The sequence below is a fragment of the Telmatherina bonti genome (genome assembly GCF_933228915.1).
Source record: "Telmatherina bonti genome assembly, chromosome: 22".
Lineage (NCBI taxonomy): Eukaryota > Metazoa > Chordata > Actinopteri > Atheriniformes > Telmatherinidae > Telmatherina > Telmatherina bonti.
Genome location: NC_136631.1, coordinates 13,888,502 through 13,911,032, shown reverse-complemented (window position 1 = coordinate 13,911,032; position 22,531 = coordinate 13,888,502). Strand labels below are relative to the sequence as shown.

The following is a 22,531-nucleotide window of genomic DNA, read 5'->3' as shown; positions in this document are numbered from 1 at the left end:
CATACACATATACACACACACTGGCGGCCATCCAGACGGAGTCTTGTTGCTTGTGTCTATAAAGCCCTAAACACCATATCGACAACTGTAATAACTGTGGCTGGCAGGAGATAGCAGATTACAGCAACAATCACACATACACTCACTCGCACAAATATATATCTTCTCCTCCTATCCAACAACATGATTCTTTTCATCACCACCACAGCTGCACGCACATATCAGGGTCCATCCTCTGACTTGTGAAGTATTAATATTGTTCCTGTGGACAGCAAACAAGCAGGAATCTGATGAAATCCAAGCCAGTCGGTATATTTAATATATATTGTTCGAAAATATTTTAATCTTAGATAAGAAAGAACATTCTAAAAAGAATTATTATGAGAATTGCAAATATTAAAGTGCTGAAAAATGCAGTCTGTTAAGCTGAGGCGACATGAGACAGGAAGGGATCGTCAGTGAGCATTACAAGGAAAGACAAAGCGAGTTTATTTGTAAAGCACCTTTCATGTACGAGACGATTCACAGTGCTTTACATAAAACATTAAAAGCATTACAGATAGCGTAAAGAAGCATAAAAGACAACAACAAATAGCAAAAGTCACAATGAATCATAAATTGGATTAAAATAACTGAAAGCAAGATCAGTTCAAAGTTACCGTGCAGACTTGGTGCACAGGCGCATGAGGAAAACGAGGAAGACGATAGCTAGTTAGTGAACCGATCAGTAAGCCAGTTACAAAGGCTGTAGGACAGCAGCCAAGGCCACCAGTGGAAAATGAAAGTGAGCTTTATTGGAGTGGCGAGAACAGGGTAAGATTGGGGTCAGAACATGCCAAGGAGAAGAAATACAGAAGAGGAGAGAAGGGAATTGAACAAAAATCACTCATTATCTAGAAATAAAGCCTTATTGGAACCATGTTTACTACATTGTTGGATCCAAGAACATCTCCTTTACAGCAACAGTGAAATCTAAAGACGCAAATACTCAGTTCTACCATTAACTTCCTCTCTTAACTCCTCGCATATCTCACAATCATCTTGTTCCTCTTTTCTTTTTTCCACTTTCTCCTAACGATGCATCCTCCACATCTCTCTTAAATCTTGCCATTCTCTCTATGTACCTTTTCCTTTCTCTCTCCATAGGCCCTCGACCAAGGAAAAGCAATTTGCAGCAGCAATCCGTCGCTAATTCTCGCTCAGCGTTCATGAAAAATGTATAGCACTCTGACTGTAGGGAGATGCAGATTGGCACAGGGTCCTCAGCACGACGCTCTGTTGTAATGGAACATTGTTTTCCTTTCATCCATCCATCCATCCATCCAACCATCCGGCTATCCATCTATCCATCTCTATCTATTTATATATGGTGGTTCTGATAGTTTCTGACAAACACAAACCCATAAATATTTCAGAACTCAGTGGAGCATCAACAGATTAAACAATCCAAACATTGGTATCTGCAATCTTAACTCTGTATGAGCGTGTGTGTGTTTCTGAGTGTGTTTTTGCACGTGAATCAGCCTGTAAGCACAGTGTGCAGCCAACTAAACCTTCTCAAAGATAATAAGAGGAAAAAACTTTATCTTAATCTTTAAAAAGCACGACATGAAGCTTGAGTCCAGCTGTGAAATGGGTTGAATGTGTGTGTGTGTGTGTGTTTGTGTGTGTGTGTGTGTGCGTGAATGCTTCTTAGCATGAGCCCACAGCCGTGTGGGTGGGTGTGTGGGGATGTGTTTAAAGTACACATATCTTATGAGACTAGATTAATAACACCACTGTAATGCCATCAGGACGAGTCACAGTGTGGATCATGCATAATAAACCTCCTAAGGAGTTTACATACACACACTTCCAGTCACTATAGCAACACTGGCGATGCTGCTGCCCTTAACTTCAAAGTCAGATGTAATTTCAGCCTCCCAACAGCCAGAGGGAGCCATGGTGATGACAGATTATTCCTCCTCTGATGGCTCCTTCCTCTCTCCATCCCTCTCCTATTTTGTTAGCACCTCCATCACATGCAGAGAGTCCAGGCATCCAGGACCAGACAAAAATAAAACTCAGGCTTGGTAAAAGGGGGAGGGAAAGAGAAGAGAGACGACACAGTGGAACCTAAAGATGAGAAAAGATAAAGAGGAAAAGAAGGATGGAGATCTTGTCTTTAACTTGTCCTTTCTTCCTCCAGGAACTCCTCATCCATCTTCCTATGCTGGAGTGTGAAAATAAACCGAAGAGAAGATGCACCGTGTAAAGAAAACACTATCAGCTGCAGCAAATGTCACTCAGCTTCAAATATTTATATCAGTCCATGTTATCCAATGAGAGGGAGACGTTTCCCCAGATTCACATATTCAAATGTCATTTGACAAGAAAAAAAAAGAAAAGTTTCCACACAAAAACCTTAACTGAATAGAAAATAGATGTTTCCAATCTTCAACTCAGATTCACTCAATAACATTGGAAACTATTTTAACAGTTAATTTAAATATTAATGTGGCAACAGAAAAATCACCATTTATAATGGAGGGCTCGGCGCCAGAAGGGTGTATCAGCCATTAATAGTGGGAGAAAATGAAATCTATATATCAAGTTAACACTTGAGATCTATTAAGTGTTCCGAAATCATTATGAAAGAGTGTTATATCAAAAGGAAACCAAAACACAAATTGAGCTGAGCTGTTCAACCAAGGTCTTTAGATTTGAAGAAAAACTCTTGATATTAGAGCTAAAAAAATAAAATGGACAATTTTCTAAATGAAACAGTCATTTGTTCATTATGATACATGTAAAAAAAAAAAGTAATAAAATGAGGCTGTCTTTTCCTGGTTGACTTAAGGAGCTGATACAGACTGTCAGCGTGATTTGTATCTACCTGCAGATATATTTTAGGGAGGAAGATGACTTGCAGACTGCATCATGTCCTGTTATTTAACAAGGACAGTTAGGACGGCGTCAACGTCTGTCCCTGAAAACCTGAAATACACAACTGCATACTGACTACTTTTCCTGATGTGAGCTCCAGATAACAGACCTATCCCCTATTTTTCATTGACTTCCTTCCACCTTCTGCAAAACACTGTTTCTGTTTCTGCTGTGTTTGTGTGAGACTGTCGATGCAATCAGCTGCTGCTTCTCTGTCCTCTTTTGTCCCGGATTTAACTAAACTGTTTGAGGAAGAAAGCTTTGACAAAAGACACAAGTCAGAGGAAGGGAACTGATGGGCAAAGGATTATAAAAAGATTCAGAGGGGAACGTTTTTCTCCATGTAGGGTCAGTCTTCGCTTGCCTTCCTCCTCCTCCTCCTCCTCCTCCTTCCTTATCTCCCCGCTCTGTCTCTTCTCCTCTGTAGGAGAGCTTGGTGGAGAGGCGCCAGTGGAGCCGAATCGGTGTTTTCTTAACCAAGTTCATCCCTCTCCGTTTCCTTCTCACTCTCAAATCATGCAGCTTGACACACTGGGAGTGTGTGCATGTGTGAGCATGAGGGTAAGAGGAATATTGGCGAGAATGTGTGCACAAATACACACAAGTTTACTATCTGCCCTTCACTGTGCTGTGCAGCCTGTCAAGGGTGGTTGGGCATTAACACGGCCTCTGCAGCTGAAGAGCCCTCCCCTTCTCCTCCTCGCTCTCACTGCTGCTCAGCCTTGCGTTACCAGTTTGCGGTACCAACCTACACTGGTCAACATATTCCCTGGTGGTTAAAACAGTGTGTAGCCATCCCATCTGGGCATAAGAGACAGCAAAAACCCAGCTGTACAGTTGCATTTTTCTCTTCCAAGCTAAATCATCTCGCTTTAGCTTATTTTCATCATTTCAAACCTGACTTTCTGCACTTAAGTCAAGAACTTAAAGGAACTGGTATGCGATCATAAACAATAACTACCATTTCTGCTGAGTGACAGCTGAATTTGACTTCCAATCCGATCTCATCACTCTTCACTCAGACGTCTTCACTCTTAAATTCTCTGGGTTTAAAAAAACGATTTCGATGATGTGTGAAGATGAAAGAAATTTCCCCACAGATCAATTCCACTTCTTGTACATCTGTGTTCTCGTGCTGTAGGGGAACAAATGCTAGGCCCGAGCAAAAACACATGTTCCTGCCTCTTGAGAATCAGAAAAAAAAAAAAACTATGTACATGAAACTGTGTGTGCGCACTAAATGATTCATGAGGAGCAAACGAAAACAGGCCGGCATACAAGCAGAAAAATAGCCCGTCTGCATTTTAGATGAAGTCAGAGTCCTCTGACTTGCTGCGTCATGATATCTGAGTGTGCTATGGGATAGGGCAGAGAGTAAAAACAGGGGAAAAGCTCAAATATGGCACAAAAAAACTGAAATTATTTGTAAAATCCTGTGGATCACCCCTGTGCAAATTCCCTCAACAGTGACACTAAATCAATCACTCTTACACATTTCAGGATGAAAGATTCAAGATAAGCATGGCCATGACCATCTCCATATACCTCAGAGTGTGAAACTGGCTTCAGATTGGATGTCCTATTCTCAGAGGCGCTATGGCAGCAATGGCAGGGAGCTGCTGTGGCCTTCAGCACTGCTGTCTTGTTCTAAGAATAGGCAGCAAGGTCCAGAGAACAGCTCGTCTCCGAGTCTCCCTGCCTTCCCACATACCCTCTGCATACTGCTAATGTATATTTTAAGACTCTAACACATAAACACATGTCTATTTATTGACAAATTCAGCCATCCTAATCAAATTCTTATTGGTTTTCAAGAAGATATGCTAAATGATGTGAATCTGCTGCGTCCACATCACGCATCATTTATCAACACCACCCTGATGTATGTCGGAGATGTATTTTTCATTCCACTTCGGCTTTTTTTTTTTTTCCCCTCTTGTCTATCACTCTGTTCCTTCACTCTTCATCTCCCTTGTATATCTTTGCTCTCCTGACTCCCTGTGCCTCCTCTCCTCCTCTCCTCCCCCCTGTGAGCACTAATGTGGAGGTTGAATCTAACCCTGTTGGATGACATTACTCTGTGCTGCCTGCTGGCCCTGTCTGCCTGCCTGGGGACTCTAAAATAAAACACAGCAGTGGGGAGAGCCAGAGTGTGAGCGCATACTGTATAGGCAGCCTGACTGACATGCTCTGTTGGAGCACACACACATACGCAGTGTGTGAAAAACGGCTCGCATGCAGAGGACAGAATGTGCATCAAAGTATGGGCTGAATAGATGTTTGCCTAAAGTGTGATTGGTTGTGTGTGTGTGTGTGTGTGTGTGTGGTTGGAGTGAGGGAACGGGGAGGGGTGCAGGCCTCTCCAGCTGTGCCCTGTCAATCATTCATGACCTCACACTTGGAAAAACAGAGAAGGGCAAGGTGGACAGGAGCGAGGGAAGAGACCGAAATTATGTTTCAGAATTTTTTCCTTTTGTCTGATGGAAAATAAGTCAAAGAGGGGCAAATGAGCTCTGAAAGACGTACAAGAGCGTTTTTGTCAGTGTGTGTGTGTGCTTGTGTGCGTGAACTAGAGTGAATAACACACCACTGTTGAAACCCCAGAGCCTGAATTCAACATCCCTCACCCTGAACAAGTGACAAAAAGATAACCACGTTTCACTTCAGTGCTTCACGCCCTTTCTCTCCCCCCTCTTTTCCTGCTTCCTCACCCTCCCACCCCCAGCTCTCACTCTGTCTTTCCACATGGCTGGCCATCCTCTCCCATGTCCCAAAGGATGGGAGGCTGTGCGGCAGCTTGGCAGGCTGTCAGGGGATCGCAGGAGAGCAGGGAACATGTAGTGACTGGAACAGAGGTGGCAGTGGGTTGGGGATGAACTGAAGAAGGGGCAGTGGGTCTCAAAACCTTGCTTCTTTACCTCACGCTGGCATTGGAGGAATCGGTTTTTAGCAACATAAGGCTAAGGGTGATTCAGAGAGGAGAGAAAGACTCAGCCATCACTCGTCTTTTCCGTCTAACACATATAGAAACATCACTGCCAGACGCAGCTGGAAATAACAAGGCAGCAGACGATGTGGCAGCCGGTGCCAATCATGCAGTCCAGCTCTGAAACAATGCCAGCAAGCAACATGTTACCTTTTATTGACCTACAACTGCACACATCCTGGGGAAATCAGAGTAATTTTGAAAATGGCACCACTCAACCGAGAGAAGCACAATTCCATCAAGTCACTGTGCAATCCAAGCAGCAATTGCTGAAGTATTACACGGGAAAGATGATCAAATCACATTTTTTCCAAAGTTATGACCTCTAGCTGAGACTAAAAGTTTTATTTTTAATGATTTCCACACAGAATTAAACTTTTTTTTTTTTCATTTTTAATAAAAGAATACATTTTCACTGTTTGCCAGGCGCCTGACAGGAAAGAGGCTAAATCTGAAATTAAAAGTAGCTTAGATTTTATAGTATATGTCAAGTACATATCCTGACACCTGGGATATGACACGATTCAGGGATTATGCATTTTTAAACAAAAACAGATTAAATTCAGTGCATTCTTTTCCAGTTCTTCATAAGTTTATGTTAACTTTCTTTTCTTAACTAAAACAAGACACAGCTCTTAATGTGGCATTGTAATTTATCTGTAAGTCGGGATGCCTCAGAGGAAGATCAAATCAGAAGTGTTTTTTAGTTCTTTGTTATTGGAAAAAAAAATCGTTTAACGGCTTATTTCAATTCTTCTTTACATTAACACAGTTGCCTGTGAAATACTGCCCAGTGATTGTCTTATTTTTCCCAACTCTATTGCATGTATTGTGTGTCTTAAAAAAGCTTGTGTCTTTATCCTGTGTGTTGTTGCTTTTCCTAGCTGGATTAGCAGCCAGTAAAAGACCATGATACACCATTGGGAGAGTGGTAACGTAGTTGTAAAGTAGGCTCGGGTCTGGACTGAGTTTGGGTACCAGCAGAGGCGAGCCATTGAGAGCCCCCGAGCAAGACACTTAACAACCCTCCGCAGCTCTCCCAGCACTGAAACACATCAGCCCACTGCTCTCCAGTAAATCTACTAGATATGGGTCTGATCCAGAGCCAAATTTCACAATCGGGATTAGTAAAAACTGTTGCCGTTTCTTGATCTCACCAGGTGACTGTTCAGATCTTTTATCCAACACCATTATTCATCAATGACCTACTGACTTTTGTTTTCCAAATTTTCTTCTATATAATACCGTCTAAAAGATTTCCAGATTTAAGCAGGACCACACAAGTTTCTGTATCTGTCAGTATCAGACGGGAGAGAGAAGAGGCAGGATGCAAGCCATAAATAATACTGCTAATTTAAATATTATCCAACATTGTATTCCTTCCAACCTTGCAAACAACAAAGGGCCTTTCAATGTGTGCTGTAAAGTGTGCAGATTCCGTTCACTAGATGAACTGCTGGGATATACTGGTACCAGTGGTGCTTTAGGCCTGTGTGGGATTTGCACAAAGCAATTATCGTTTATCATCTGTAAAATGCAAAATTGGTCCATAAACCAGGTTATGGTACATTTTATTTGATCCACAGGTCTGCATGATGGTTTAATTACATGTTTAGTATTTGAGTTCTGATTCATTTTCATTTATCTTTAATAAAAACTAATGCTGGTCTAAAACTGCACACAGGGGATCCTGCTTGTGAGAGGCAAAATGACACAAAACTACAAGAGTTTCATATCTTTTCACAGATAAGAGCGCTTACTTTGTCTTAGTGAAATTAAATTCAAATGAACTAATTGAAATAAAATAGAATAGAAAATATTCGGGTTCTCCAGCACATTACATTTTCAAAGACTCAAGGGGTGCTGTGACTCGCATTTGTGATGTTTTACTAAAGCACTCTTCCCTTTGGTCTCTCTTCAAAAATCCCGCCACATTACACAGCCGACTCGTCCCAAAACAACAACATGACACTTTGCCGACCTGCTCTCCCTCGCTTCTGACAGAGAGAGAGAAGGTGGGGGGGGGGGGGGGGGGGGGGATGACAGCAGCTTTAGATCTGACATCAAACGCCAGTGAGAGAGTGAGAAAGAGAGAGGGGGAGGAAAAAAAAAAAAAAAAGCGGTTACATCTCCACCGTGACAGCTTGCTGGAAGAGGCTGGCAAATGCCGAGCAATTTCTCTCTCTTTCTCTTCATCCCCTTATATCTATCCATCTTTCCCTCTCTGTGTCTCTCTCATCAAAACTTGCCGTCGATTAGGATCTGGGCGAGCCTCGCGCTTTGGATGGGATGTGAAAACACACGGAGAACCCAAGGGGTAAAACGCCAGGATTAAAGTGGTGAGGGAACGTGGGGTGATAGTGGTGCGGGTTCAAATAGATCGGCCCCCGCGACTACAGTGACTCCTCGCCTCGTCTTGTTCTCTCGCTACGGATTCACACATTGATACATCAAGGCCATTTCTCATTATAGCATGAGGAGGGGAAAGAGCTTTCATTATGCTACTTTAGAGGAAGAGACTAGGGGGGTGGGTGAGGGAAGACGGGGTGAGGAGAGTGGGAGAATCAAACTGATCAAATGAAAGAAAAAAGGAGAAATGCCTAGATAAAACAGATGACATACTATTAGTCTGTTATGGAGGAACAGACAGGAAAATTTGTGTTTCTGACAGTCTGTCTGTGCATGCAAAGACGGAAGAAGAAGAAATCCACTGACAAATGATACGTAACTCAGCGCTGATTTGAAATAAAGGAAGGTAAACCATCAGCGTCTGGCGAAACCACCAGCGCACACAGACTTTAAAAGAGTCACTATATGGAGAACATTATGGCTTAAATGGAGTTTGCACCCTTAATTTGGCTTTTCGTGCATTTTTATTCCTCCACTCTTGGGGCTGTTCCAAAGTATCTGGTAAATTAAACCTCACGCACCTCAAGCAGTGCCAATATTTGAAACCATTTGAAAATGTCTATTTATTCTATTCTTGAAAGTGCCGAGGAGCTGTTGGGAGAGAGATGACAGAGTTTAGCCAAAAGACCCAAAACAAAACACGAGCTAGAACAATCTTCATACTGCAGATTAGCCTGGTCACACCATCTCTTCTTAATTACTCCTCCAGTCAAGCTGCTTCACAATTTTTTACTCGTCCAAACACCAGGAGGCTGTGTGTGAGGCTTTGCATGTGTGTAAGAAGAAATGTCTGCAGTGTTGCATATGCTTCTCTATGCATGTGGGTGTGTGTGAGAGTGAATGTATGGTGCCTAGACTGCCGGGTGACACATGTGGCCTTTCTGCCTTCGGCATGGACGCCAGTCAAAATACAGGCATAAGCTCTGGAATGAGCAGTCAAATCCCATGAGATGTCAGACAAAGAAGCGGGTCGCAGGGTGACGGAGGAATCTGATTGGACAAAGAGCTTAAAGCTGAACACTGAACAGTCAGATGGAAATACATAACACAGCATGCCGGAAGAAAGGCTTGTGTTTATGTGATGAAGCCTACTGAAAGACTTTCTTTTTGTCATTTTCACCTACATCAGAAGCAGTTTACCCAGTTGGTGATACGGATTGCTCCTATAATGTTTTACTCTGTACACATTAATCACTGGGGCTTTGTGCTCCTTAGTTGGCACAACCGACAATGACTCACCGGCAGACTGGAGGGGCGGTCATGGGAAACACCTTCCTCATTGTTGGTCTTTCCAGAATTCCCAGGAGCAGGACCTCTGATGCTGTAGTTTTCTTGCTGGCCCTCCTATAAGGATATGGACAGAAAAAGCTCATGAGAGGGATCATTTCTGTTCACATGTCTCTTGAGTTTCGTTCATTCAGATGCTTAGTGGAAGAAGACTGAATACAAAATGTAAAAAAAAGAAAAAAAATATATATGTACGTATATATACATATACACATATACATACATATGTATATATATATATATATATATATATATATATATATATATATATATATATATATATATATATATATATACATATATATATATATACATGTATACATATATATATATATATATATATATATATATATATACATGTATACACACATATATATATATATATATATATATATATATATATACACATATATATACATGTATGTATATATGTATGTATATATGTATGTTTATATGCGTATATGTGTATGTATATAAATGTATGTATATGTGTGTATATATATATATATATATATATATATATATATATATACACATGTATACACACACACATATATATATATATATATATATATATATATATATATATATATATACATATATATATATACATGTATACATATATATATATATATATATATATACACATATACATACATTTATATACATACACATATACACATATAAACATACATATATATACATACATATATACATACATGTACATACATATACGTACATATATACATATGTACATATGTACGTATGTATGTATATGTATATATATATATATATATACACACACATATATACATGTATATATATATGTATATATACATGTATATATGTGTGTGTGTGTGTGTGTGTGTGTGTGTATATGTATGTATACATATTCTTTAGTTTGCTTTGACGTTGTCTTTTTTTAGGTTGATGCATACAACTAGGGTTATATGTGATGTAATGACAACATGGGTGTGCATATATTACGGTGCTGTGTTTTCAGACAGGTGGTCAATAACAGAAGATACATGAATCAGTTCAGCTTATATTTACTTTATCATTTGTGCAAACATTCCCAGAAAGTTTGATAATGTTGTTATTTGGTTCACCAAGACAGGTTTTAACATAAAAATATGGACTTCTGTGAGTTGGAAATACACCACACCTTTGGGTTGAAATCCTAAAAATAATATATGTTAGACACATCATAGATAAAGCACCTTCAACAGCACACGCTGTCATGAAAACAAGAGCTTTATGATGGTTTCAGATGGATAATAGAAGAGACTGGACTATAGAGTGAGTCTTAGCTTTACAGGGCTGTAATAGACTCCCAGAGATCACCAGTTAGATCACGTCATGACACAAAGACCCATGTTGCACAGATAAAAACACAGACACACATGCATGTGCAGTACATGCAGACTGAAAACCATCTGAACATGGCACCCCATCAGCACATCATACCCAACAATTCCTTTCAACCAAATCCTGGTCCAACCACCCACTAATCCTCGAAACATACACACTCACATCCAAACCCACATGAAGACACACACTCAGTACTATTGTTCAATCTAAGTCATTTTCTTTTCCTCTGTAATCACAAGCCTATCTAGTGTAAACCAATTTTCTCCCCATTGTCGGAGGTGTTGCCCTCTCCCTCTCCCTCCCTCAGTATCTCTCCCTCTTTCCTTCGGTCCCTTTTTTTCATTCAGCACGAAGGTCGTTTCTCCATCATGTTAAGCGTCGGCAGCACAATAGCAACTTGTTAAAGAGCTCTGAGTGCAGGGATTAGTTATAACTGATCGGCGAGTCGCGGAGAGAGATCACACACGCAAGTGCTTGCACACACGACCAGACACAACACGCCTACACACGCAGCCGCACGCTTATGTGACACACATACACACCGGGCGTCTTCAGGGTTTTTAACTTTCAAAATCCATTTCTCCCCACAGTTTGATTTCTTATCCTGTGTGTGATTATACCGTGGAAGGTGGGCAATATTCCTGTCAGCGAGGTGATATCATTTTATAGCAGGATATAATCCTTCACAGCAGGAGATGAATCATGTGAAAACAGCTCTATTATTAACTGGGTAATCATTTGTGCATCCAGGGTATGAATGATAGAGGAATGATCAGCACCTTCACACATTCTTTCCCTCCATTCTTTACAATACAGGTGGAATTTGCAATCTGCTTTAATTGCTACAGACAACATAAAGTTAATGTATTCATCCATTTATTGCTTGTAATGATGTTAAAGTCCCCATGAAATCAGATTTTATATTTAAGAGTTTAAAATGTCTTGCACTATGTGACACCTGTACACCATCGTCTGTCACAGCAGTGGCATGGACATATTATTTGATATTCCATCTGGTACTTTAGAGCTTGTAATTTCCTGGAAAACAACTGCAGAAGAGTGTACAAATGTTCTGTCCACTTAAACTTCTTAAAACTTTATTCGAGGTAATGTGTTACAGTGATACGGGTTTGTTTATATGAGTGGACATTCTGAAGTATAGAGGCCACTTTCTGTCTGTTTTGGGAAGCATGCATAACCTAAAAGGTGTTTCCAATATGGATGTGCTGAATTTTGCCAAAATAATAAACATAAATGACATTGCATATGATTTTTTTAATCATTAAAATACTTTTAGATCATATTTCAATATTGTTTTGATCATGAAAATGAGTTCACTGCACATGGTTCCTCCTTTTATACCGCAGAAGGAAATGACCAGTTAGAAAAAGCTGCATATATTTTGCAGAGGTCATTTAACACCCTCAGGCACTGCAGAGAGCCCCACCATCTCATTCCTTATCATTCTAGCCCGAAACATCCCTCAATCACTACCTTGCCATTACAGTCTTGTTGGGCCATGGTGGCCATCTACCCATCCAGACCTCCATCTTAACCAGCCAGTGTACCACTGCATTTACTCTTTAAACTATTTGACCATTAGTGTTCATGTATTTCTGACCCCACTCTAAATGTTCTCCTTGTAACATTGGATAAGCGTGGCCAAACAAGAAGTCCCTGGAGTGTCCTGCATGAGGAGGTTCTAGGGATTCCACAGACACCAGGAGCTCCTTTGATACGATGAAGTTGCCAGATACAGACTTGAGCAAAGCTATTTGTCCTCTGTATCACAGTTTCTGTAACTGTGTTCATTGTAGTGTTTTTTAACATTATGATTATTTTGCAAAAGTCAGAATTTCTTTCATCCTTTTCATTTGCAAAATGATCCCCCCCCCCCCCCCCCCCCCCCTTCTTAAAAAACCTTCTTAAGTGGTTTCCATTTAATTAAGCTCTTCTAGGAAACTAATTATCAAACCTGTCAGATTGTGATCATGGATCTAAACGGACAGGAGAAACGACACAAGTAAAAACTTCCACAGAAAAACTAAGTCCTACAAGCAGAATCGTTTAGGACACAATGAACTGACGTAAATAGTCACCAGTCATTTTAAGGGAATTTTAAGTAGTTCATATTAAACTCCAAATATTCAATGTGTATTTGTTAGGTATAATATAATTTAATCATTTATCTTTGAATCACAACTTCAGATGTTATATAATGAATAAAACAGTTTTTTTTTCTTTTCTTATCTAAAAGATTGAGATAACGTCAATGCAGTAACTCTAAATTTCCAGAAAAAAACTATTTTGCTTCCATCCACAATGTTACACAAAAAATGTATGTTTTCAAATTTCAAATGATGCCCAAAAGAATTATGAGGCAAATGCACACATTGTCAACCCCCATAAAAATAATAAACAGAAAAGACCCTAATTAACCGATACTTTCAGGACATAATTAAGTTTTGTTGTTTTCTTTTAATACCCATTGTAATGAAAATTAGTGTGTCTGGTAATTCATGTTTACATTAATTTAATTTGATAACCAAAAGTGCACAAATAACAGTACATCACCTCGATGGAAATTTTAATTAAATTCCAATGAGTAAAAATAACTTGAGGACATTTATGTCTACAAGACAATTTTCTTTTTTCTTTAATAACATTTGTACATGGCTGCACAGTGACATAGTGGTTAGCACTGTGGCCTCACAGCAAGAAGGTTGCTGGTTCGAGTCTCGGCTGGGGCGAGGTTTGGACTGGCTTCATCCCACCCTCCAAAGACATGCAGCTTAATTTGTTACTCTAAATTGCCCATAGGAGTGAGTGTGTGTGGTTGAATGAATGAACATTTGTGCAAGTTCTTCTGTAGAGTTTGTGTGCAGCAAAACACTGTGTATATGTATGTCATTCATTCATTTTCCTAATCGCTTAATCCAATTCAGGGTCATGTGGAAGCTGGAGCCTATCCCAGCTGTCTTTCGGCTGAGGTACACCCTGGACAGCTTGCCAGTATATAATATAAAGGATATATATGTATATTATATATTAATCTCAGACAGAAATAACATATTTTCCATTTTAAAGAAATAAGACATCAAACAATAAAAAACAGTATCTTAAATAAATCAAAAACAAAGAAAAAGAATCACACCATAACAGCTTCTTGATACCAATAATAACTTGGTCACAAAATGATAACTACATCAGAAAGCCAGAAGGAAAGCCCTGCAACTCCCTGATGTGGCTTTATTACAGGGTCAAACATCAGAGGAGGGAGGATGCAGAGAGACACCTAACAACAGAACCACACCATGAACCAAGAAGCCGTTTTAAATTGCTAGTTTTGTTGTTAAAGACTTGACCCAAAGAAAAAGGTGTGTGTGTGCATAGACCTCTGTGTTTGTAAGGAGAGGTGTGGTTCGGATGAACGACAGGCATTGAGCTTTGACACACAAATATGCCACAACAGGTAAATACAGGTCTGGGGGAAGGCTTTCTGAGGGTCGATGTGCACATGCACAGTTTCAGCTCGCGGACCAAACGGCACATGCAAAAAAACTGAGAACAGAAAACAAGCTGCTGACCCAAGTCCAATATTTACACAAGGCACGAGTCTCAAGCGTGTTTTTGAGTGTGTGTGCATGTTCATGTGCTCTCAGGGAATTTGGTTCTAAGTGGGTCAAAGTGAGGTTACCTTCGTAGTACTGTTTACACTCATGTTATTACATCATAACATACAGCCTTTGTGTGAAAAGAAGAAGCTAAGGAGTAGAGAGGGAGGATAAAAATGCAAAAACACAGCAGAAGAGATAGAGATGCGAAAGCTTCGGAGAGAAGGTGAGGAAGACAACTAATAAAGAAAAAAACCCACCAAAAGTGAAAGCCAAAGAACATCAGAGGCAACTGAAGGAAAGCTGCGAGTGCATCCTTTCATTTGAGTTTTTTCCAGTCCATTGTCTCAAAATCCCATTTCCCAGCTAATTTAGAAGCCTCTAAAATACACTCCACTCCATACCTTAAGCCTAAGGCCACAGCTAATCCTGTCTTCACACGCACACACACACACGCAGGCATGCTCATTCATCCTCTATGCTCTTGAAAAGACTTCATCTTGGCATAGTAGAAGCAAATGAAGGATATTGAAGGCAAGCGTTTGAAGTACATGAGGGAATGCAAGAATCAAACTGTGAGTTAAATGCTATTAGACAGCTGTGTGGAGAGGCAGTGTAATATTAGATTTGATTGAATAGATGACTGCTGAATGTGGTGTAATATATAGAGCTAGAGAAGCTTTATGCAGAAGTAAATCAATATTCCAGCACCACCTTAATCCCAGCCACTCAGGGATGGGAGTCAGTGTGCAATGTTCAGAAAGCAGTAAAGTGTTGCTGTTGCACACAAGCAGCTGGTTTTTTTTTTTCTTATGTGAAATATGATTGTAAATGCCTAAATAAGAAGGAAGTTGATTGCATAGTCCAGATTTTAAGTTTATTTGTTTATACCAGTAGGGAAACTTGTATTTCTACAAGTAGAATTCCAGTCCGTTAACAGGCTATTACCCAACATAGTAATCATGACAATCAGTTTTCACTTTTTTATGGCTCATGCCTCATTTAAGAATGTTGTTCTGGGTCTTTTGGATTGGTTCCCCTTTCACACACTTTGACTCTGCAGTCAAGAAGGAAGCCAGGTGAAGTGTTGTCTCGCTTTGCTCATTTGATTGCCTGCCTCGGAACAAAAACAGCAATGAAACTGGCATGACAGCAAGAAAGCATTTGATGCCACCACTTGACACAACAGAAAGAAACCAGAACAACATTCACAGATGTTAAGCTGATTTTGACTGGCATAAGTCTTGATCTTTCTTTTTCCAGCAGTGAGTAACAGATGTGCGTAAACTGAATTTATTAAATATATATATTTTTTTTAGTCGTAAAATGCTGCAGTGTTAATCCTTTGTGCACTGCTTTGAACACACTTGCTTTTTTAAACTTTGCAAGCAGATTTTAGAGTTGATTTTGATGGATTTGTCTCATAATAGGAGTCAAAATATCCACATTTCCCCTCTCAGCTTTCTTGTAGTTTTCCCTTTTTTAGTCAAATTATATACTACATTCATTTAAATTTGTACACCCACCATTCTCTCAATATTCACTCTCTCTCAGTTCTGTTCTCCATTCATACCTTCCATTTCTCTCATGTTTGCTTCCACCTCTATCAGCTTTTTTTATTCCTCTTCATCTACCCATCCCTGCCTCATTTCTCCATCTCTTGATTCTCCTCATCTGTACCACCTCCATTCCTCTCCTCTCATCCCTCCCTGTCTCCATCTTTCTTCTCATGACTACAAAATAAATTAATCCCCCCCACTTCCTCCTACCCCCCTTTTTCCCCTGCACCTTGGCAGATGTACATCTCCACAAAATCTCATGCTAATGCCATTAATATTCATTAAAAATTAAGCTTAATTGCATGTCTTTGGAAGAGGGGCCCATATTCAGGCAACACACACTACCCAAACATACACACCCCATGAACAACAGTGTGGTCTTCACCTCATGTCAGTTTACATAAAGGACAAGAAGTCTATGTGAAAAGCATTGTTTCTCTCTCTCAAACACACACACACACACACACACACGCACAATTGAATGTACTGAGTAAATCTTTGGAACAACACAGTAAAATGTTTAATCTATTTCCACTGCTTTGTGCAAACGCCTCGTTTTCTGCTGGTAATTACTACTAAAAGCTCATTTTTTTACTTTCATTTGGCTAAGCTGTTAACAAAGGAAATTCTGAATAAAAAAATAAAAAAAACAACATCACACAACTGGTCAAAAGAAAAAAAAACTTATTAGATGTAGAAAAAGCTTCTACTCAGAAGGGAGGGAGGCTGAAGGGGAGGATATCCATATTCAGTACCCTGTGTTCACACGTGCTGGCTGAGACGTGCGGATAGGCACACACGCTCACACCAATCAGGCTGACTGAATCATAATTGAAGCAACAATCAGAAGTGAGAATGAACAACACCGTACTATGATAGACGTGAAAATCAGCGTTTGGCTCTTGTGTTTCTGACTTTCATGTTTCTCTTGACACTTACATGTTTTGATCCATTTCAGAATATTTGTGAAACACTCTGGTTACATTTTGATTATTACAAATGCTGCAGGTTCTAGATGTATTTATAAGGAATCTCATGTTTGGTTGCACGACCAGAGGAAAACAATGAACATTGACGCCAAAGCACAGCCTTATGGGAAAGGTGACCATTAGAAAGGAAATGTGCAGCTGAGGATACCTGTGCATTTGTGTCTGTTATTAATGTGTAACTGAAATACTGATCCATCCGATACCAGCTTTTTATATTCCACAATCGATTTTCATGTTAGAATATCAATATTTTACTCATTTGGGATAAATATGTAGTTTATCACAAACTGGACTACAGTGGAAAGAAACTGTAATATAAGTATCGTGTCCAAGTTATACCCAGTCGGTAGGAACTACCTTTTCTTCCGGCAGCCACAGTAATATGAATTAAGACCGTGTATTAGCAGCAGCAGCATCTCGATCAGTCACTCAGTGCGTAGCAGTCATGAGTGCAGCTAAACAGCAACTATGCACTGCATAATGTGTGGGAAGACAGACGTGCCATAGACTTACAAACCTCTTTAAACATCTTAAGAGTCATTTATAACGCAATATATAATGAAATCATGAGAATAAAGAGGAGGTGAGGGACATGTGATGCAAGGGTGGGACAGATACTCTTGGAGTCCTTTGATGCTGCAGACAGGTTTTATCATGTCCTATCAGGTACTAACCACTATGCAGGTATAGCGGGATAAAATGTGGAGTTGTGTAGCACTGACGCTGATTTTAGGTTCTTGTGTTAACAAAAGTTCTCCTCAATGTTTAGACTAAGGCATCCTGTTATGTTATGTACTATATTAAAAATGGTTATTAAATAAGTTCATGCTACAACAAATATCTGTATGAGTTCAGCTGGGAGTGATACATGTCCTTGAAATCAAAACATCAATTCAACAGGCCCAGATCTAGTCAGCAAGGATGCTTGCAGACATTGGATGCCTCTTAATATTGAGTAAAAAAAAAAAGCCATTATGGAGTTTTAAAAAATGCTATTGAAAAATATTTTATAGACAGGATAGATTAGACTGGTGGTTAACTGGAAATTTTTATATCCAAGGGTTGTAAAACAAGCATTTTATTTGTACATTTATTTTAATTCACAAAGTTATCTATAAAAATGCAGCTATTAGTTCCTTGCCTCTTAGCATGACCTGCTTTGGTGCTGATTTTCCTTACACAATAAGTTTTTTCATAGAGTATACAGGCAGATACTGGTTTGAGCTTTACTTGGTATCGAATCGTAAAGAAAATCTCTGGTATCACCATGAAAAAGTATGTGCGCATGTATATGTGTGCGTGTGTGTGTGTGTGTGTGTATCCAGTCTTTCTCAATAGGTCCATTTGTAGCAGGGCCTGTTCTAGTGCCGTGTCCTTCAGATTGGATTCTATCTCAGCAATCCTCCTGACCTTTTGCACAAAGAGACTACAAGAAAGGACCAGCGCTCAAACACAGCACTTCTACACACACAGCTGCATGTAAAGATTCATTCTTGCCATATAAAAGGAAACACAAACACATTTGCAGACAAAGAGGGAAATTAACACGCATAAACACACCCTTACACACAAACATAAACAGAAGAATGTGGACGGGCCTTCCCTTAGGGATGATGTCAGATGGCGCCAACAGTGTTGGCTGCAGATACCAATGCCAGGCCTTTCATTTCGATTTGTCAACACAAGCTAATCAAATAAGAATCCATCATTGCATCTTTGCAAGTCTCTGTCACCACCACCCCATCCCCCGCATTCACTTCAATTGCTTTGACGCATCCTTAAAGGGAACATCCGCTCAAAATGGTGCACACCCACGTGACTTCTGCCAAAGCAAAGAGGAGCGATAGCAATGTGTTGGCGAGCTTGACTTTGACTGTGACATTTTTAGAGTATTTTCTCTGTCTCTCTGTGAAGTCTGTATCCAGGAACAAATGTAACAGCATTTCCAAACAAATGGCAGCTAAATGAGGCCCCTAGGGTGCTGCGCTGCTAAATATTGGTCCCTTTTTTCCTGGGCCATTATGATTGTCCTAGCTGTTGCAAAACCACCTCTCTCGTTTTCATTCATTTGCATTTGAATTGCAGCTCGGCTGTACAAAAACAAACATAAATCAAAAAAGGCAAAAAAAAAAAAAAAAAAAAAAGAAAAAAAAGGGGGAAAAAAAGCGGCGGATTCTGGCCGAGCAATTAGCGAGTGTCAGTCAGCGTGAAGGTTAAAAAAAAAAAAACCCACTAAATTAAAAAAACATTGTTTCAAACACATGCAGACACACCATCACACATACGCACAAAAACTAGCAGACATACTGTATACAGTTCATATAGGATTTTTTTTTTCAATTTAACCTTTTTTTTCTTGCCTGAAAACTCATCAAGCTTAAGTGCTCGTCTGCGGCGGCCAATCGGAGTGCAGCAGGCCCAGGGTTGCCGTGGCGATACGCAGGGACATTTAGAGGACTCCGATAAACTCTGCCATTTAAAAGGTTATGACAATTAACGCAGCTCTCCGCAAATTACCACTGCCAGACCTTTACCCACGGACGTCTCTCTCCCTCTTATCACCTCGCACCCAGCCTCACTCGCTCTCTCTGCCTCCTCCTCCCTATCTCGCCATATGCCCTCCATTTCCACAGCATCTCCTCCCTCACTCCCTCCTTCCCCCTGTCCGCCCCCTTCCAGCCAGCAGCACTTTTATTATCCCGTTAATTAACAGACTTCTTCACTTAATATTCAAATGCTGACCAATTAATGACATTGAACTTTAGGTGCTCCACCCATGCAGACCCTCTCTTCAACCCCTCACCAAGTCCTATTGACTGTCTCCTCACACACACACACACACACTGTCCTTCCTGTCTCATTTCCTCCACTTCGTCCCTTCAACCCCCCCAACCATCACCAAGGTGAGCTCCCATTTCCGTCTGATTGAAAGTGTAAGAGCGAGGAGGGGCGGCCACAGCGGCTGAGGCAGCAGAGCAAGTATACGGCGAGGGGGTAATAAAGCCAGAAGGGCAGGCCGCAGAAAGACACTGTGGCCTTTTAATTAACCTGGTGTGATTAAAAGCGGGGGTTGCTGGGGGTGAGGGAAAGGGAAAGGGCTTGCTGCTTCAACCGGTTGGGTGCTGAGAGGAGGCAGACAGGAAATAGAAAATAACACTGAAAGTAATGAACACTATAGAAGCCAACCAATGTACCAAATGTGTGGACATCCTAAAGGTTTTATCAAGCTTTTCAACATGGCTGCAAATGACCAAGAATCAACCAGGCCAAGACTACATTTTTCCAAGTCCCTGAAATGAAAATAGAGTGCATAAATGCCTGCGGTTTTCTGACAACAAGGCAATCAGTTGAGGAAGATCACATGATGTGACTGGAAGCATGTGATGAGGGACAAACTGATTTGCATTAGGCGACATTTCATTTGGGAAAACCCATTATAGTGTTTTTTTTTTTTCTTTCAACAGGATCCAATTTTTAAGTTAATCAACTTATTAACTTATTGTGTAAAGGACATGGCAGCACATATTTTTAATTAATCCCCAACAATTAATAACCATTCTAGAGATTTGTTTAATTTTGTCTTGTGAAATTTTACCGTAAAAGACAGTAAATGGGGGAATGTAGATGCTGTTAAAAGCTTGGCGTGCCAGCCTAGGAGCCGCTGACACTGACAGAAAATGACTATGTTGTGTTCAAGAGCATAACTAAGTAACCCAGATTAATCAGCTTCTATCCATGCAAGTCCCTTTAAAGTTAACATGTCTCCTCCTGCAAGCTGAGAGTTTGTCTATGCTAAAGCATCCGTCCCCAGAGCCTACTCTCAGACAGGAAGAGGAAATAGTAAAAGTCAATAGAGCAATTGGGATCAGTTTCACACAGGAGAGTGGAAAGGTAGTTTTAGTATGGGAAGTGAATCTTGCAGGGATTGACTTCCTTTTTTAAAGACCAGCAGTCAAATCCTGACAACTCTACTACTTACCCTGATACAGTTTAGCGTATATCCGCCATACAGCTTAAATAATACTAAAACAAAGCACGGCTATATCCTGTTAAATGTTATTACTCTATAAACATCCATTTAACACACTGTTTCTCAGTGAAAATTAAATGGTGTGTGCTCCACGGAAAAGCTGATCAAAGCCAGAACCATGTTCTCACAACATTATGAGTTTAAGGTTGGCAGTTGGCCAATGTTGCATTTCATCTCCTTTTTCTCTCTCCACAGTCGATCCTGTCACACACACACACACACACACACACACACACACACACACACACACACACGGTATACCAACCCGTAATGCAAACATGCCATAAAATAATATCTCCAAATTCCTGAAATTATAGCTCTGTCATTTCTGCTTTTATGAGGTAACACATATCCGACAGTAACACAATATCACACACTTAATCTGATATGCGTCAACTGTAATATGGCCATTTAAAGAAAGAAAGGGCGCAGATTTCTCTCCTTTTAAGTGATTTGTCTCATGCTGTAACTGAAGCTAACAATCGCACCAAAAGGGTCATGATATTTATGGGGGGTGTTCATACTAGAAAAGGGCAACTCTATTACAGCTTTCACATCTTTCCCCCCCCTTTTTTCTCAGCGGATAAATGATTTCAATGACAATTTGAAGTGTGATCTTCATCGTCTCAGCAGTGTCCCATTGATGGCCAGTGTCCCAACATGTTTTCATACATAAAACTTCAGCATTAAAACATTTGGAATTAACGTATTCTCCTATCTGTTTACATGAAAATAATAAGTCCAAATGGAGGTTTACATGAAACACATCCTTATTTAATTCCTCTTTAGAGCAGCGGGTTGGGAAGGGTTCTGATTGGACAAAGGGTGCACGTGACGTATACTGGAATCAAACAAAGTTCGCTCCTGGCTTTTTGTTTTTTCAGTCATAACTTGTAAAAACTACATAATAAGTACCAGTTTTGCCACTATTTTTTGCAGCAACTGAGAAGGAGAAAGAAGATAGACCACCAAATACATGAGGCAAAACAACCCTAACCCAACGAGCATGTGCAGAACAACCAGACTTAACTTAGAGCAGAATTAATGTTTACATGACAGAGAAATTAAATAGTTCGGAATTCAAATCTGAATAAAGCAGCCACTTACATCAGAATTAAGTTTAATTCTGAATAGAAATGTAAGATTTCAAGGTGATTCTTTTCACCACCAGGTGGCAAACAACAGGTCGTGAGCAAAACCACAAAACTGCTACCTCCACAAACGACCTCAGGTTGGCAGTAATGAGCAAAACTCACCCCTCACCCCTTCTCCTTGCCAGCTCCATTGAGGATGAGGGCAGGAATCGCTTGTAAGCTGTAGCTCAGAGCCGCTCTGCAATAAATGGGCTTATACTCCCCCTA

The 22,531-nt window shown here is 40.2% G+C and overlaps 1 protein-coding gene across 1 annotated transcript in view; it reads right to left on the bottom strand.

The window, feature by feature from the left end:
- LOC306772661 (AT-rich interactive domain-containing protein 1B-like) overlaps positions 1-22,531 on the bottom strand; it is a gene marked incomplete at both ends in the record, with an annotated part of 174,903 nt that overhangs the window by 101,163 nt on the left and 51,209 nt on the right. Inside the window, one exon of the mRNA XM_079262259.1 lies at positions 9,560-9,664. Coding sequence (XP_079118385.1) covers positions 9,560-9,664 — 105 coding nt within the window. The remainder of the gene's footprint in view (positions 1-9,559; positions 9,665-22,531) is intronic.